Raw genomic sequence first — 15,905 nt, forward strand, 5'->3', positions numbered from 1 at the left:
AGCCCCCGGTACTCCCGGGAAAGCCAAGGGGCATAGGATAGATTCCTGCCCACCATAAACTTTTCAAGCGGGACCCAGAGCTTGGAGTGGGTATGGAAGCGCCAGTTGAGGATGCGCTGAAGGACAATTGCGCGATAATAGCGTTGAACGTCCAGAAAGGCCGAGACCTCTCAAATGTTTAGGGCACTTCAGGGTAGCCAGGGCAATGTGGGGGCGTTTACCATTCCAGACAATTCCCGTAATCAGGCCATCCGGAAGTCGGAAAAGGCTACGAGGCAGGGGGATAGGTAGCATCTGCAGGTAGAACAACACCCTGGGGAGGATATTCATCTTAATAATATTAACCCTCCCTAACCAAGTAAAGGCCGTCTTGGTCCAATGTAAGAGGTCCTGTTTAATGTACGCAAAGAGGCGGGGGTAGTTGGCCGCTTAAAGTGTGTCAAAACGGTCCGTAAGTTGTACACCTAGGTATGTCAGAGAGGAGGTGGTCCACGTAAAGGGAAAGGCGGCCCGCAGGGAACCAGACAAGGATGCGGGCACACAGATGGGGAGAATCTCAGATTTGCCAAGATTAATCTTAAAGTTAGAGACATGGCTAAAGCGCTCAAGCTCTCGCATCAGGACCGGTAAAGAAAGCAGGGGGTCGGTAAGGTGGAACAAGATGTCGTCAGCATAAGCCGAGAGCTTATGTTCCGTCGTACCGACTCGCACACCTCTAATGTCGCCATTCGCCCGGAGCTTGGCCAAAAAGGGCTCCAAGACCAGGGCGAAAAGAAGGGGCGAGAGAGGGCATCCCTGTCTGGTACTGTTCCGGATCCTGAACCCGGCGGAAAGGCAGCCATTAACACGGACCCTAGCGCTGGGGTCTCTATACAGTGCCATGATCCAGGTTAGCATGTGTGGACCCAGGCCCAGCGACTCCAGAACACCCCGCAGATAAGTCCAGTCCACCCGATCAAACGCCTTTTCGGCGTCGGTTGAGAGGATCAGATATGGCGGCAAGTCAGGATGGGAGGTGGCCCAATAGACTAACTGTACCGCCCGAATAGCGTTATCCAGAGCCTCCCTGCCGGTAATGAAACCAGTCTGGTTGAGGTGGATAACCTGGGGCATAAGGTGTTTCAAGCGATTTACAAGGAGTTTAGCCAAAATTTTGATATCCACGTTAAGCAATGAGATGGGACGGTAGCTTTGTGGTACCGTTGGATCCTTATTGGCCTTCAGGATCACCGTAATATGGGCCATCAAGGCCTGCGAGGGTATCTCCCCACCTGTGGCCAATGAGTTAAAGTAGTCACACATGGGCTGCTGTAGAAGAGGGAGGAAGGTTTTGTAATAGGCCTTTGTATAGCCGTCAGGGCCAGGGCTTTTGCCATTAGGCAGGGAGAGGATCGTGCATTCCAGTTCGTCCAGCGTAGTGGGAGAGTCAAGGTCAGAGCGCTGTTCCGTGGACAAGGAGGGGACAACATGATCAGAGAGATAATCTCTGATTGCCGTCAACTTAGCAGCTTGGGAGTCTGCTGTAGTGGAACCTGACCAGTCATAAAGGTCCGCATAATAGGTGCGAAACAGGTCTGCAATCTCTGAGGGCTTAAAAACCGGGCCGCCCGATGGGGAGTGCAGCTTGTGCACACACATCTGGGCGCGTTTCTGACACAGGGCCGGGCAAGCGTGCAGCCGCATTTGTTGTCTTGTTCGTAAAACTTGTGAGATACGTGGCGCAGGCGAGCTTGGGTATGTCTGTCCAAGTGGCAAGAAAAAAGGAGGCGCAAGTAGAGCAGTTTCGTCAGTGCGTCAGGGGCACCAGTCTGCTTGTGAGTAAATTCAGCCTGTTGTAAAGAGGTCAGCACTCGGTGGAAGTCTGCCTGGCGCTCACGCTTAGGCTTAGCTCCTAGGGAGACGAGCTCCCCTCGCACCACCTCTTTATGCGCTTCCCATATCAGTCCCCCACCCAGATCCTCAGACGCATTCTCCGCAAAGTAGCGCCGCAGGACCTCCGAGACCCTGGTGACCGCCTGCGAGTCATCCAACAAGTTTTCATTCAGCCTCCAGGTCCAGGACCGAGAGGAACCAGAAGGTAAGGCAAGCTCCAACACAATCTGGGCATGATCGGAGATCGTGATGTTACCAATGGACGACCGCAGGAGGTGGGGTGATCAATGTAAATAACATCAATCCTCGTATACACCTCATGCAGAGAAGAGAAGTAACTAAAGTACTTTTCATGGGGATGTAAAATCCGCCAGGAGTCCACGAGGAGATGGGACTAGAGAGTTTTACGGTAGCGCTTTAGAAAGGGGAATGAGTGGGAGGAGCGACCATGAGGGGTATCAAGGAGAGGATCAAAACAGACACTGAAGTCACCGCCAACGATCAGGGAGCCTTCCCTGAAGGAAGCCAGGCGCTCAAGTATCGCATCTATAAAAGTAAGCTGACCTGTGCAAGGTGCATAAATAGAGGCGAACGTATACATACCCATGATCGTGCCTTTCAGGAACACATAGCAGCCATGTTGGTCCGTCAAGTGATCAGTAGGCTGAAAAGGACAGGCTCTGTGGATAGCAATGGCCATGCCCCTAGATTTACTAATCGGGGATGGACTGTGGAACAACTGAGTGAACAGGTGAGTGGGGAGCTTCGGAAGAGACTGAGGGGTAAAGTGGGTCTCCTGCAGGAGAACCACCTGTGCTTTGAGCTTTTTCAGCTCCCACCACAAGCGGTTACGTTTATGAGGAGAGCACAGACCACGGACATTATAAGATATTACCTTAAATAACGCCATCAGTAGACCAGTGGGGGCTGATTGACGGAAGCATCCAGACTGGCAGGCACGACAGGAGTCAGGGAGAGAAAGGGAAAGAAGAAAAGCAAAAAGATGTTAAGACATGGAAAGACATGGAAACAAAAGTGCATGACACAGAAAATATACATAAGCCACAGTAAGTGGCAAACATTGCTCACCTTTAGGTGAAAAAATACCTAAGGTTTTGGCCAAGGGTGTAAGCCCAAGGGGGGGGGGCAGGAGCCATCGTCCAACAAAGGGGACTAAATAACCCGTAAAGGTAGGGCCTACTGGGGGGTATCGTGGGCCAACCACGGAGAGGGGGGAGACACGGCTTCCAAAAATAGGGGAGGGGAACAAGGGAGGACACCCACCCACACCCGCCAGCCCAGCCCAAGGAGAAAGTGCATCCAAACCCCGGGACCCTAGAAGGGGTCTAGGCCAATCAGACCAAAAGTCCCAACCAGTCCCCTCCAGCATCAGTCTAAGGCACCAAAAACAGGGGTCATAACAGGGGGGCTAGGGGGGAGATCAGCAGGGGTAAAGAGCTTCAGTCACAGCGGAGGAGCTGAGGAAAAAGTGCAGAGGGCCAACAGTTCCATCGGTCAGGGATCTTCAGCCCGGGCTGCTGATGCCGGTGCGCCCGAAGAGCGCGGGCGATTCCGCTTGCGTTTGTTAGCGAGAGACTGACTGCCAGGGCTGAGGAAGAGTCATCGCTGAGAGGTCAGAGAAAGTTCTCCAGTCGGGGAAGTCCACAGGGTCCAGGTCCAGGGTAGACAGGAACTCAGGGAGATCATCCTTGGTGCGGAGGGTAGTGGAGACCCCATTCCTAGAAGCCTGAAGATAAAAAGGGAAACCCCAGCGGTAGGTGAGATCAGCAGCATGGAGGGATTCCAGGAGGGGGCGCAGGGCCCTGCGCTGCATCAGCGTGAGGCGTGACAAATCTTGGTAGAAATATAAGCGGGCACCATCAAATTCAAAAAAGGGTTTATTCCGCATTTTACGCATGATGCTGTCCTTGAGAGTGAACTTGTGGAGCTTGCAAATTATATCACGTGGGTTGTCCACATCTTGTGATGGAGGTTGCAAGGCCCTATGAGCCCTATCAATTTCTATAGGGGCAGTGGCAGGGAGTTCCAGGATGGCCCGGAAGACATCAACCAGGGTGGGAATGATGTCCTTCGGCGCTTATACCGTTTATGCTGCGATTCTCAAAGTCATCAAGCTGACATAATAGGGCCTCAATCTTCCTGTCCTGGTCCAGTTTCCACCCTGTTAATGAACCTGTCTAAATCAGCTTTAGTAGGCAAGGCCCAAATGTGTTTCCTAAAAATCTCCATCCCCCAGAATATCAGCAACATCAGAGCCCCCCTCGCCGGACTCTGGGGAGGGGGGGACGTGGAGGCGATCGGTGTACTCATGGATCGCTGCGGGGAGAGTCCTGGATCAGTACTCCACGATGGGCTTGCCTCATGGTGTGGAGAGGCCGGGGCCATCTTGGATGTCCAGGCTTCCCTGCCGCGGGTCTCCAGAAAAAAGGATGGAAGGCGCCCCTGCTTGGAGCGATCGGGCCACGGAGGTTGCGAGGCAGTCCGGCGGCATTGGGACATCACTGGGTGAGTGCTGAGAGCCGGGGGATCCCGGGTTGCTGTGAGATAGAGGCGGCGGGTATGGAGCTCAAGCACCATGCGTCCTCACTCCTTCATAGTCAGGCCCTATATCTGATGATTTGATTGGAGGACAGACTTTTACATGGTGATAATAATGTGATAACATCCTCCAACTTTGGAACCTTAAACAGAAAGTGATAATGAGGGAGGAGTCAGTAACCCAATGATAGTGGTCTTCAGGATCAGGCCAGTCTTCATCTTGGTTGTTCTCCCCCCATCCTCACTCACTGACCTCTGGTGGGGCTCAGCCCCACTGTTATTCATGACTAAATCATGGACTAAATAAGGAAGTGCGGGACTTCTTGTGTTAGGAAGATGGCAATGAGTGATAGAGGGGGATGGGACACTCGTCCTATAATCCCATCATCACTGTCACTCCTATAAAAGACAGTTCTCGATGTTTCCTCACTCTCTGACTAAGGTCCATGAATAAAGAAATGAACTGGTAGGAGATCAGAGGACCCATTTGCTAGTTACCTTGGGGGGGGGGGGATTGTAAGATCCTTGAGGGAAAGCTGTCTCATGTGGGCGGAGTCCTGGTTTAGGGGAACCAATCTGCTGATGTCTAGTAATAATCTTTGTATTTCTATTTTAGTAGATGGACGGGAGATGAGGAAAACCTCAGAGGATTGTCTCACATTGTCTCCAGACTGTAAAGTAGAAGATGAGGACATCACACAGTATAGTCCAGGAAAAAACCCGGCTACCACAAGGTCGCACACTGGTGAGAAGCCGTATTCCTGTCCTGATTGTGGGAAAGGGTTTTCAGGGAAGTCCACTCTTTCCAAGCATCAGAGATCTCACACTGGTGAGAAGCCGTATTCCTGTCCTGAGTGTGGGAAATGTTTTGCACAGAAGTCCCATCTTTCCAGACATCAGAGATCTCACACGGGGGAGAAGTCGTATTCCTGCCCTGAGTGCAGGAAATGTTTTTCAGTAAAGTACCAACTTTTTCGACATCAGAGATCTCACACAGTCGAGAAGCCGTATTCCTGCCCTGAGTGTGGGAAATGTTTTTCACAGAAATCCACTCTTTCCATGCATCAGAGATTGCACACTGGTGAGAAGCCGTATTCCTGCCCTGAGTGTGGGAAATGTTTTTCACAGAAATCCACTCTTTCCAAGCATCAGAGATCGCACACTGGTGAGAAGCCGTATTCCTGTCCTGAGTGTGGGAAATGTTTTTCAGTGAAGTCCAGTCTTTCCATACATCAGAGATTGCACACAGGTGAGAAGCCGTATTCCTGCCCTGAGTGCGGGAAATGTTTTTCAGTAAAGTACAAACTTTACATACATCAGATATCTCACACAGTCGAGAAGCCGTATTCCTGCCCTGAGTGCAGGAAATGTTTTTCAGTAAAGTACCAACTTTCTCGACATCAGAGATCTCACACAGTCGGAAAGCCATATTCCTGCCCTGAATGTGGAAAATGTTATTCACGGAAATCCACTCTTTCGATGCATCAGAGATCGCACACTGGCACTGGTGAGAAGCCGTATTCCTGTCCTGAGTGTGGAAAATCTTTTTCATGCAAGTCCGCTTTTTCCACACATCAGAGATCACACACTGGTGAGAAGCCGTATTTCTGTCCTGAGTGCGGGAAATGTTTTTCAGATAAGTCCAATCTTTCCAGACATCAGAGATCGCACACTGGCACTGGTGAGAAGCCATATTCCTGTCCTGAGTGTGAGAAATGTTTTTCAGATAAGTCCAATCTTTCCAGACATCAGAGATCGCACACTGGTGAGAAGCCGTATTCCTGTCCTGAGTGCGGGAAATGTTTTTCAGTGAAGTCTGATCTTTCCAAGCATCAGAGATCGCACACTGGTGAGAAGCCGTATTCCTGTCCTGAGTGCGGGAAATGTTTTTCAGTGAAGTCTGATCTTTCCAAGCATCAGAGATCGCACACTGGTGAGAAGCCATATTCCTGTCCTGAGTGTGGGAAATGTTTTTCAGTGAAGTCCAGTCTTTCCATACATCAGAGATTGCACACAGGTGAGAAGCCGTATTCCTGCCCTGAGTGCGGGAAATGTTTTTCAGTAAAGTACAAACTTTACATACATCAGATATCTCACACAGTCGAGAAGCCGTATTCCTGCCCTGAGTGCAGGAAATGTTTTTCAGTAAAGTACCAACTTTCTCGACATCAGAGATCTCACACAGTCGGAAAGCCATATTCCTGCCCTGAATGTGGAAAATGTTATTCACGGAAATCCACTCTTTCGATGCATCAGAGATCGCACACTGGCACTGGTGAGAAGCCGTATTCCTGTCCTGAGTGTGGAAAATCTTTTTCATGCAAGTCCGCTCTTTCCACACATCAGAGATCACACACTGGTGAGAAGCCGTATTTCTGTCCTGAGTGCGGGAAATGTTTTTCAGATAAGTCCAATCTTTCCAGACATCAGAGATCGCACACTGGCACTGGTGAGAAGCCGTATTCCTGTCCTGACTGTGAGAAATGTTTTTCAGATAAGTCCAATCTTTCCAGACATCAGAGATCGCATACTGGTGAGAAGCCGTATTCCTGTCCTGAGTGCGGGAAATGTTTTTCAGTGAAGTCTGATCTTTCCAAGCATCAGAGATCGCACACTGGTGAGAAGCCGTATTCCTGTCCTGAGTGTGGGAAATGTTTTTCAAGCAAGTCATATCTTTCCACACATCAGAAATTACACACTGGTGAGAAGCCGTATTCCTGTCCTGAGTGTGGGAAATGTTTTTCATTGAAGTCCCTTCTTTCCAAACATCCGAGATCTCACACTGGTGAGAAGCCGTATTCCTGTCCTGAGTGCGGGAAATGTTTTTCATTGAAGTCCAATCTTTCCACACATCAGAAATTGTACACTGGTGAGAAGCCTTATTCCTGTCCTGAATGTGGGAAATATTTTTCAAGCAAGTCATATTTTTCCACACATCAGAGATCGCACACGGGTGAGAAGCCGCATTCCTGTCCTGAGTGCGGGAAATGTTTTTCAGAGATGTCCGCTCTTTCCACACATCAGAGAAAGCACACGAGTGAGAAGCCGCTTTCCTGTGCTGAGTGTGGGAAATGTTTTACACAGAAGTCCAATCTTTACAAACATCAGAGATCTCACACGGGGGAGAAGCCATATTCCTGTCCTGAGTGAGGGAATTGTTCCTCACTGAAGTCCTGTCTTCCTGTACTTCAGGGGTCTCACACAACCCTGGAGGTGTATTAGTGCCTTGAGTGCGGGAAATGTCTTCTATATGAATGTTGGTGGACATGTGGGGAAGAAGCACATCTGTTATACACCGCAGATATACTCCATGGCTGATCTTCATTATGTAAGAAACCCTTCATAAAGAGATCAGAGATCACCAAAGACATGGATGAAGTGTTGTCCTATTGGACGTATTGGTGGGCGGGTCTGGTGCTGGGCAGCTGTGCGGGATGTCAGGAGCTTCCTTTGGTATCCAGAAGTCATATCAGCGGGGTAGTGTTATGTCACACATATGTAGAGGATCCATGCCTGGAGAGTGGGCCCTGCCATCGGAGGCCATTTGCATTGGCTGGGAGCCCAGCTGTTAGCGGGTGGCCATTAAGTGTTAGACACGTGAAATTCGTTTTGCTGTGAATACTAATTCCGACAAATTTTTGGTTATTCCTAGATTCCGATGTATCCAAATCTCCATATGAAATGTTAATGAATTTTGTTGAAATCTGTTAAAATTTGTTTTGTTTATTCATTTTCTAACGAATTGCAACTTTTCAGAACGATTCAAATTCAGATCAGTCAAAATACGATCGACCGATGCAAATTCTGCGTGAAGAAATAGCTGGTTGTTAAGCAGCAAGCCGGGAAGCCGGCCGCCCGCATCCTTACCAACCATGACTCATCAGCTGTCAACCGCTTCCCCACTTACAGATGAATGTAAAGAATAGAATGCCGTCATTGCCCAGCAATAGAAAAAAACGGCGTGCTCCCCCCCCCCCCCCCCCCAAAGTCCATACCAGGTCCTTCGGGGATCAAAATAAAAAAAAAAAAAAAAACAGCGTGGGTTCTCCCCTAAAATCCATACCAGACCCTTTATCCCATCTTACAGCCTGGCAGGTCAGGAAAGTGGGAGGGGCGAGCGAGGCCCGCCCCTCCTTAACCATACAAGGCCACTCGTCCTCAACATGGGGGGGTGGGTGCTTTGGGAAAGCTCTGCCCCTGCACCTCACCCCAAAGCACCTTGTCCCCATGTTGATGGGGAAAGGGGCCTCTTCCCCACAACCATGGCCTTTGTTTGTGGGGGTCTGCCGGCAGGGAGCTTGTCATCATCTGAAAGCCCCTTTTACCAAGGGGGCCCCCAGAACCCGCCCTCCCCCCATTGTGAATGAGTATCGGGAACATAGTACCTGTACCTATTCACCAGAAAAATGTCAAAAAGTAATATAAACACACACACAATTTTCTCCTAATCATGCCCAACCCAGATATAGCAGTTGTGTTCCTGCCTCTGGGATCCGGGTCGCCCTGCGGATGCATCGATTGCCCTGTGGAAGAGGTCCGGGACACGTGAGTATGTTTGGCTTGAGGTCAGCAGAAGGGAGCAGACGCCATGCGGGCTGCTAGGGAGTAACCAAAAGGAAAACATATGGAGGGGACTCTGCTCTCTGGGTGATCGATGTGCATTGCAGCATCTTATCAAAGTTTGGTGCAGTTGCCTACCTTTGTCTTCTGTTTGTTGAAGCAAGGTTACCTTCTGTGTAGCGGTGCCCCCGCAGGAGCCGCTTGGATATTGGTTTGCCCGGGCCTCCCACTGAGTACTCCACAGCCAGATACAGGGTATTTTCACACAGCCAGGTGCACACTCTTCCGCTCGTTGTCTCCAATGACCAGTCTAGGGGGATGTGTTTTTATGTTTTATTTGGAGAACTTGGATAGGAGAAGAAAAACCAGAGCTATCATGAGAGTCCCAACATCCTATCTGTTCAGAGAAATGGGAACCTACAGATGTTCACAAGGAACCACTGTCATATGTGTGGACTTTAAGGGCACAGCATGAGACAGATAACAACTACATGGATTTATCCTAAAATAACATTTATTGATTTATCTAAAACCAGATCTCAATAAAATGAGGAAACTGGCCCCAAACTGAGCTCAGCTCGTACACAGGAGATCAATGTCTCCTACTAATTTCACTCATGTACATCATACATATATAAGGATAAGTTGGTATATATCATAAGGTTCGTGTAGGTATAGATATTTCCTCTCTTCACTTAGATGTAACATTTAGTGACGGCCATGTACTTTATTACTAAATATATCTTATTACTATTATAACAATCTCCTTACTATATGGATTTTATTGTGTCAGATTTTTTTGTATACATGTCTGCATCATATTTGTTACTGATGTCAACATTTGTATCAATTACTGTATGTATAATAAATGACTACGTTCAGATTCTATTTTTGTATATCTTAGTTGGTGACCTGCCTCATTTAAAGTCCCACGACCTCTGTTTTCTGTTTGCATTAACCATTAGGAATGGAGGCACGTCACTGTGTTTGCTTCGGATCATATTCCTCTATCTTTGTCTATTCACTGGTCAACGCATTTCACACAAGGCTTCTTCAGGACTATGAAGATGTACAGACAGTTTTCTCTTAAAATAAAAAGACTCGATATTAGTGTTTCATAAACGTAGAACATAATCTGTATTTATGTACATCATAATAAATACAAACATGACTTACTAGCACACGGCCTTCCTTCAAACCCCCAACAAATTAACCCGACCTGTGGCGGACACAGGGGGGAAAAAATCAGATCAAAATGTGTTGTATATACAGGTATCTGTCCTGATGATCCTAGGTACAAGATAAAATATACAGTATCAAAAGTAAGTACACCCTCTCATTTTTGTAAATATTTTATTCTATCTTTTCATGTGACAACACTGAAGAAATGACACTTTGCTACAATGTAAAGTAGTGAGTGTACAGCTTGTATAACAGTGTAAATTTGCTGTCCCCTCAAAATAACTCAACACACAGCCATTAATGTCTAAACCGCTGCCAACAAAAGTGGGTACACCCCTAAGTGAAAATGTCCAAATTAGGCCCAATTAGCTATTTTCTCTCCCCGGTGTCATGTGACTCGTTAGTGTTACAAGGTCTCAGGTGTGAATGGGGAGCAGGTGTGGTAAATTTGGTGTTATTGCTCTCACTCTCTTACTGGTCACTGAAAGTTCCACATGGCACCTCATGGCAAAGAACTCTCTGAGGATTTGAAAAAAATAATTGTTGCTCTACATAAAGATGGCCTAGGCTATAAGAAGATTGCCAAGACCCTGAAACTGAGCTGCAGCACAGTGGCCTGGACCATACAGCGGTTTAACAGGACAGGTTCCACTCAGAACAGGCCTCGCCATGATCGACCAAAGAAGTTGAGTGCACGGGCTCAGCGTCATATCCAAAGGTTGTCTTTGAAAAATAGACGCATGAGTGCTGCCAAGCATTGCTCAAGAGTTTGAAGGGGTGGGGGGTCAGCCTGTCAGTGCTCAGACCATACGCCGCACACTGTATCAAATTGGTCTGCATGGCCATCCCAGAAGGAAACCTCTTCTAAAGATGATGCACAAGAAAGTGCGCAAACAGTTTGCTAAAAACAACTAAGGACATGGATTACTGGAACCGTGTCCTGTGGTCTGATGAGACCAAGATAAACTTATTTGGTTCAGACGTGTGTGGAGGCAACCAGGTGAGGAGTAAAAAGACAAGTGTGTCTTACCTACAGTCAAGCATGGTGGTGGGAGTGTCATGGTCTGGTGCTGCATGAGTGCTGCCGGCACTGGGCATCTACAGTTTATTGAGGGAACCATGAATGCCAACATGTACTGTGACATACTGAAGCAGAGTATGATCCCCTCCCTTCGGAGACTGGGCCGTAGAGCAGTATTGCAACATGATAACGACCCCAAACACACCTCCAAGATGACCACTGCCTTGCTAGAGAAGCTGAGGATGAAGGTGATAAACTGGGCAGGCATGTCTTCACACCTAAACCCTATTGAGCATCTGTGGGACATCCTCAAACGGAAGGTGGAGGAGCGCAAGGTCTCTAACATCCACCAGCTCTGTGACGTCATCATGGAAGAGTGGAAGAGGACTCCAGTGGCAGCCTGTGAAGCTCTGGTGAACTCCATGCCCAAGAGGGTAAAATAATGGTGGCCACACAAAATATTTACACTTTGGGCCAAATTTGGACACTTTAACTTAGGGGCGTACTCACTTTTGTTGCCAGCAGTTTAGACATTAATGGCTGTGTGTTGAGTTATTTTGAGGGGACAGCAAATTTACACTGTTATACAAGCTGTACACTCACTACTTTACATTGTAGCAAAGTGTAATTTCTTCGGTGTTGTCACGTGAAAAGATAGAATAAAATATTTACAAAAATGTGAGGGGTGTACTTACTTTTGTGAGATACTGTATATGTGTAGTAGTTTGATCTTAGACATACAAATTCTTATACAAGAAGGCGGGATATAAACTAAACTTTATAGAAAACCGACAGCCTGCAACACGGTTTTACATGCCAATAGTTTTCATCCAAACCCCCCCGTACATAGTATACCCTACTCCCAGTATCTTAGATTGCATCGAATCTGTTTGAACGACGAAGATTTTAAACGGGAGGCGGACTCCCTTCGAAAGAGATTGCTTATTAGAGGTTATTCGCGGACTACACTGCGAAAAGCTTATAATAGGGCTTATAAGCCCAAAAGAGAGGAAGTTATGTTCAGAGGCCTGAAACAACCAAAAACAGAAAAAGTCAGTTTACTAACACCTTATACTAGACAACATACACAAATTAGAAAAATACTTCAACATCATTGGTACAGACATCCATGCTCTCATCTGCTAGGACTCCACCCACTGTCCAATATACTCCATGGCTATTGGATCAGTGTGAAACATCAAGACAGCATGAGCTGTGTCCCTGTTAGGCAGAGAAACCAACAACTCTATCCACTCATTCTAGCACCTACCTAGGAGGGCTCTACATCTGTATGGCAGGGTCTGTTTGATTATTCACCTGCTGGGATGGTGCTCTGATGTGAGAAGCTTCAGTGTCAGTATTCCTTTAGCAGTAATTAACCCCTTACGGGTTTTTCTCACCCAGCAATCAAACAATTGTTACACTGTCTTTTTTGACAGCTTAGGAGACTTTAGCAGCCGTAGTTTGAATTGTGAATTTTTTTTTAAATGACTACATAGCTAGAGTAGCAATTATATATGTTATAATATTTTTTTCTTAACAATATGGAGTTCTCCTTTGCACCGTGTCTGTTTATCATGGATTTATTTCTTACTGTGACAGGTCCTTGTGCCGCTGCAGCCTAATCCCTCTATGCTGTGGCTGCTCTATGCAGGTTATAGCTGTAGGGGGCAGCGTCTTCCTTACTGATACTGTTCCTGGATTGTCAGCCCTTCTGCAGGCTTCATAAAGCTGGTGTATGGGAAGCTGACTAATGGACACTTTCTATTAAACCTCTCCATATCTGCATGTATTATGCACACCGTAGACTGGGCCTTTGGTGCTTGACAGGCAAAACCCGGTATAAATTTCCTGCTTTGTTCAGGCATCCAGGGAGGAAGATGACCCCTACCAACAGGTTGCCACAGGTAGTCAAGACACTGAAAAGGAGTCTGTTACATCTCTCCCTGTGCAAGGAGTCTCAACTCTGACAATGTCAAGCTTTTCCCTTACAGGATCAGTCAACTGACCAATGTAACCCTCTTCAAACAATTCCTAATAGGAAGATGAGGACGGTCTATAAGCAGGTTTTTGTACCTCCCTTCCTGTAGAGGTAACTGCAATGCAAGTATTTTTAGCACTTCCAAAGGAGCGTGTTGCCTTTTTTCCCTATGATGTTTAAGATAGAAAGCTCATGCTAGAAGAGTGGTGCAAATTGAACAGAAGGGCAGAGCAGCAAAATCTATCTATGGTTATCACCTTGCAGCACTGGGTTGTTCAGTTCAAACAACCCAGCGGCACACTGACCACCAGTATACAGGGGTACACTGACCACCAGCATACAGGGGGCACACTGACCGCCAGCATACAGGGGCACACTGACCACCAGAATACAGGGGCACACTGACCACCAGCATACAGGGGCACACTGGCCTCCTGCATACAGGGGGCACACTGACCGCCAGCATACAGGGGCACACTGACTGCCAGCATACAGGGGAACACTGACCTCCAGCATACAGGGGAACACTGACCTCCAGCATACAGGGGGCACACTGACCGCCAGCATACAGGGGGTACACTGACCGCCAGCATAAAGGGGGCACACTGACTGCCAGCATACAGGGGGTACACTGACCGCCAGCATACAGGGGGCACACTAACCTCCAGTATACAGGGGCACACTAACCTCCAGTATACAGGGGCACACTGACCACCAGCATACAGGGGGCACACTGACCGCCAGCATACAGGGGTATACTGACCGCCAGCATACAGGGGAACACTGACCTCCAGCATACAGGGGGCACACTGACCTCCAGCATACAGGGGGCACACTGACCTCCAGGATACAGGGGTATACTGACTGCCAGTATACAGGGGGCACACTGACCTCCAGCATACAGGGGGCACACTGACCACCAGCATACAGGGGGCACACTGACCGCCAGCATACAGGGGGCACACTGACCGGCAGCATACAGGGGGCACACTGACCGGCAGCATACAGGGGGCACACTGACCTCCAGCATACAGGGGGCATACTGACCACCAGCATACAGGGTGTACACTGACCTCCAGCATACAGGGGGCACACTGACCATCAATATGCAGGGCCACTGGTTACCGCTACACAGAGGACATAACAAATCAAGTAAAACAACTACCATGCAACTAAAAAAAATCTCAAAAGCAATAAGAGAATCTTGTTAGCCGGTTCCCTCATCTAACTTGCAATAATAAAAAGCCAAAAATGCATCACTGCCCTACACTTCATCTATAATATTTTACAAATGGACTTATAAGCGCAATGGTGACACCTATACATGAATAACCAGTGCAAATCCACCAATGTATTACAACATAGTAGTGATGGTGTCACTCCCTCTGCAAAAATATTTAGAGAAATTGCAGAGCTTCAATGTGCAAATAATGGTGAAACCCCCACATACAATAATAATAACAGAGATAATAATCACCCCGCGTATTAGAATATAGCAGTGATGGTGTCACCCTCTCTGCAAAAGGGAAGAAATATCGCAGAGCTGCAATGTGCAAATAGTGGTGAGACCCCCTGATATATAATCATAATACAATGTACGATTGATGTGCATATTTTATTATTATGATTATATACAGTGCTTTGCGAAAGTATTTGGCCCCCTTGAACTTTTCGACCTTTTGCCACATTTCAGGCTTCAAACATAAAGATATAAAACTGTAATTTTTTGTGAAGAATCAACAACAAGTGGGACACAATCATGAAGTGGAATGAAATGTATTAGATATTTCAAACTTTTTTAACAAATAAAAAACTGAAAAATTGGGCGTGCAAAATTATTCAGCCCCCTTAAGTTAATACTTTGTAGCGCCACCTTTTGCTGCGATTACAGCTGTAAGTCACTTGGGGTATGTCTCTATCAGTTTTGCACATCGAGAGACTGAAATTTTTGCCCATTCCTCCTTGCAAAACAGCTTGAGCTCAGTGAGGTTGGATGGAGAGCGTTTGTGAACAGCAGTTTTCAGTTCTTTCCACAAATTCTCGATTGGATTCAGGTCTGGACTTTGACTTGGCCATTCTAACACCTGGATATGTTTATTTGTGAACCATTCCATTGTAGATTTTGCTTTATGTTTTGGATCATTGTCTTGTTGGAAGACAAATCTCCGTCCCCGTCTCAGGTCTTTTGCAGACTCCATCAGGTTTTCTTCCAGAATGGTCCTGTATTTGGCTCCATCCATCTTCCCATCAATGTTAACCATCTTCCCTGTCCCTGCTGAAGAAAAGGAGGCCCAAACCATGATGCTGCCACCACCATGTTTGACAGTGGGGATGGTGTGTTCAGAGTGATGAGCTGTGTTGCTTTTACGCCAAACATAACATTTTGAATTGTTGCCAAAAAGTTTGATTTTGGTTTCATCTGACCAGAGCACCTTCTTCCACATGTTTGGTGTCTATCAGGTGGCTTGTGGCAAACTTTAAACGACACTTTTTATGGATATCTTTAAGAAATGGCTTTCTTCTTGCCACTCTTCCATAAAGGCCAGATTTGTGCAGTATACGACTGATTGTTGTCCTATGGACAGAGTCTCCCACCTCAGCTGTAGATCTCTGCAGTTCATCCAGAGTGATCATGGGCCTCTTGGCTGCATCTCTGATCAGTCTTCTCCTTGTATGAGCTGAAAGTTTAGAGGGACGGCCAGATCTTTTGCAGTGGTCTGATACTCCTTC

General features: G+C 47.3%; 3 protein-coding genes and 1 pseudogene across 4 annotated transcripts in view; 3 read left to right on the top strand and 1 right to left on the bottom strand.

Annotated features, from left to right (window-relative positions):
- Positions 1–8,142, top strand: part of LOC309549840 (uncharacterized protein) — a gene marked incomplete at both ends in the record, with an annotated part of 32,645 nt that extends 24,503 nt beyond the window's left edge. Inside the window, 2 exons of the mRNA XM_082250339.1 lie at positions 6,091–7,420; positions 8,084–8,142. Coding sequence (XP_082106465.1) covers positions 6,091–7,420; positions 8,084–8,142 — 1,389 coding nt within the window. The remainder of the gene's footprint in view (positions 1–6,090; positions 7,421–8,083) is intronic.
- Positions 1–15,905, bottom strand: part of LOC309550260 (uncharacterized protein) — a gene marked incomplete at both ends in the record, with an annotated part of 1,652,360 nt that overhangs the window by 1,224,501 nt on the left and 411,954 nt on the right. The window lies entirely within an intron of this gene.
- The window catches only part of LOC309549838 (uncharacterized protein), a gene marked incomplete at its 3' end in the record, with an annotated part of 314,748 nt that overhangs the window by 225,132 nt on the left and 73,711 nt on the right, over positions 1–15,905 (top strand). The window lies entirely within an intron of this gene.
- Positions 1–15,905, top strand: part of LOC309549837 — a 190,832-nt pseudogene that overhangs the window by 97,856 nt on the left and 77,071 nt on the right. The window lies entirely within an intron of this gene.

This window comes from Pelophylax lessonae (genome assembly GCF_965119305.1).
Source record: "Pelophylax lessonae genome assembly, chromosome: 3".
Lineage (NCBI taxonomy): Eukaryota > Metazoa > Chordata > Amphibia > Anura > Ranidae > Pelophylax > Pelophylax lessonae.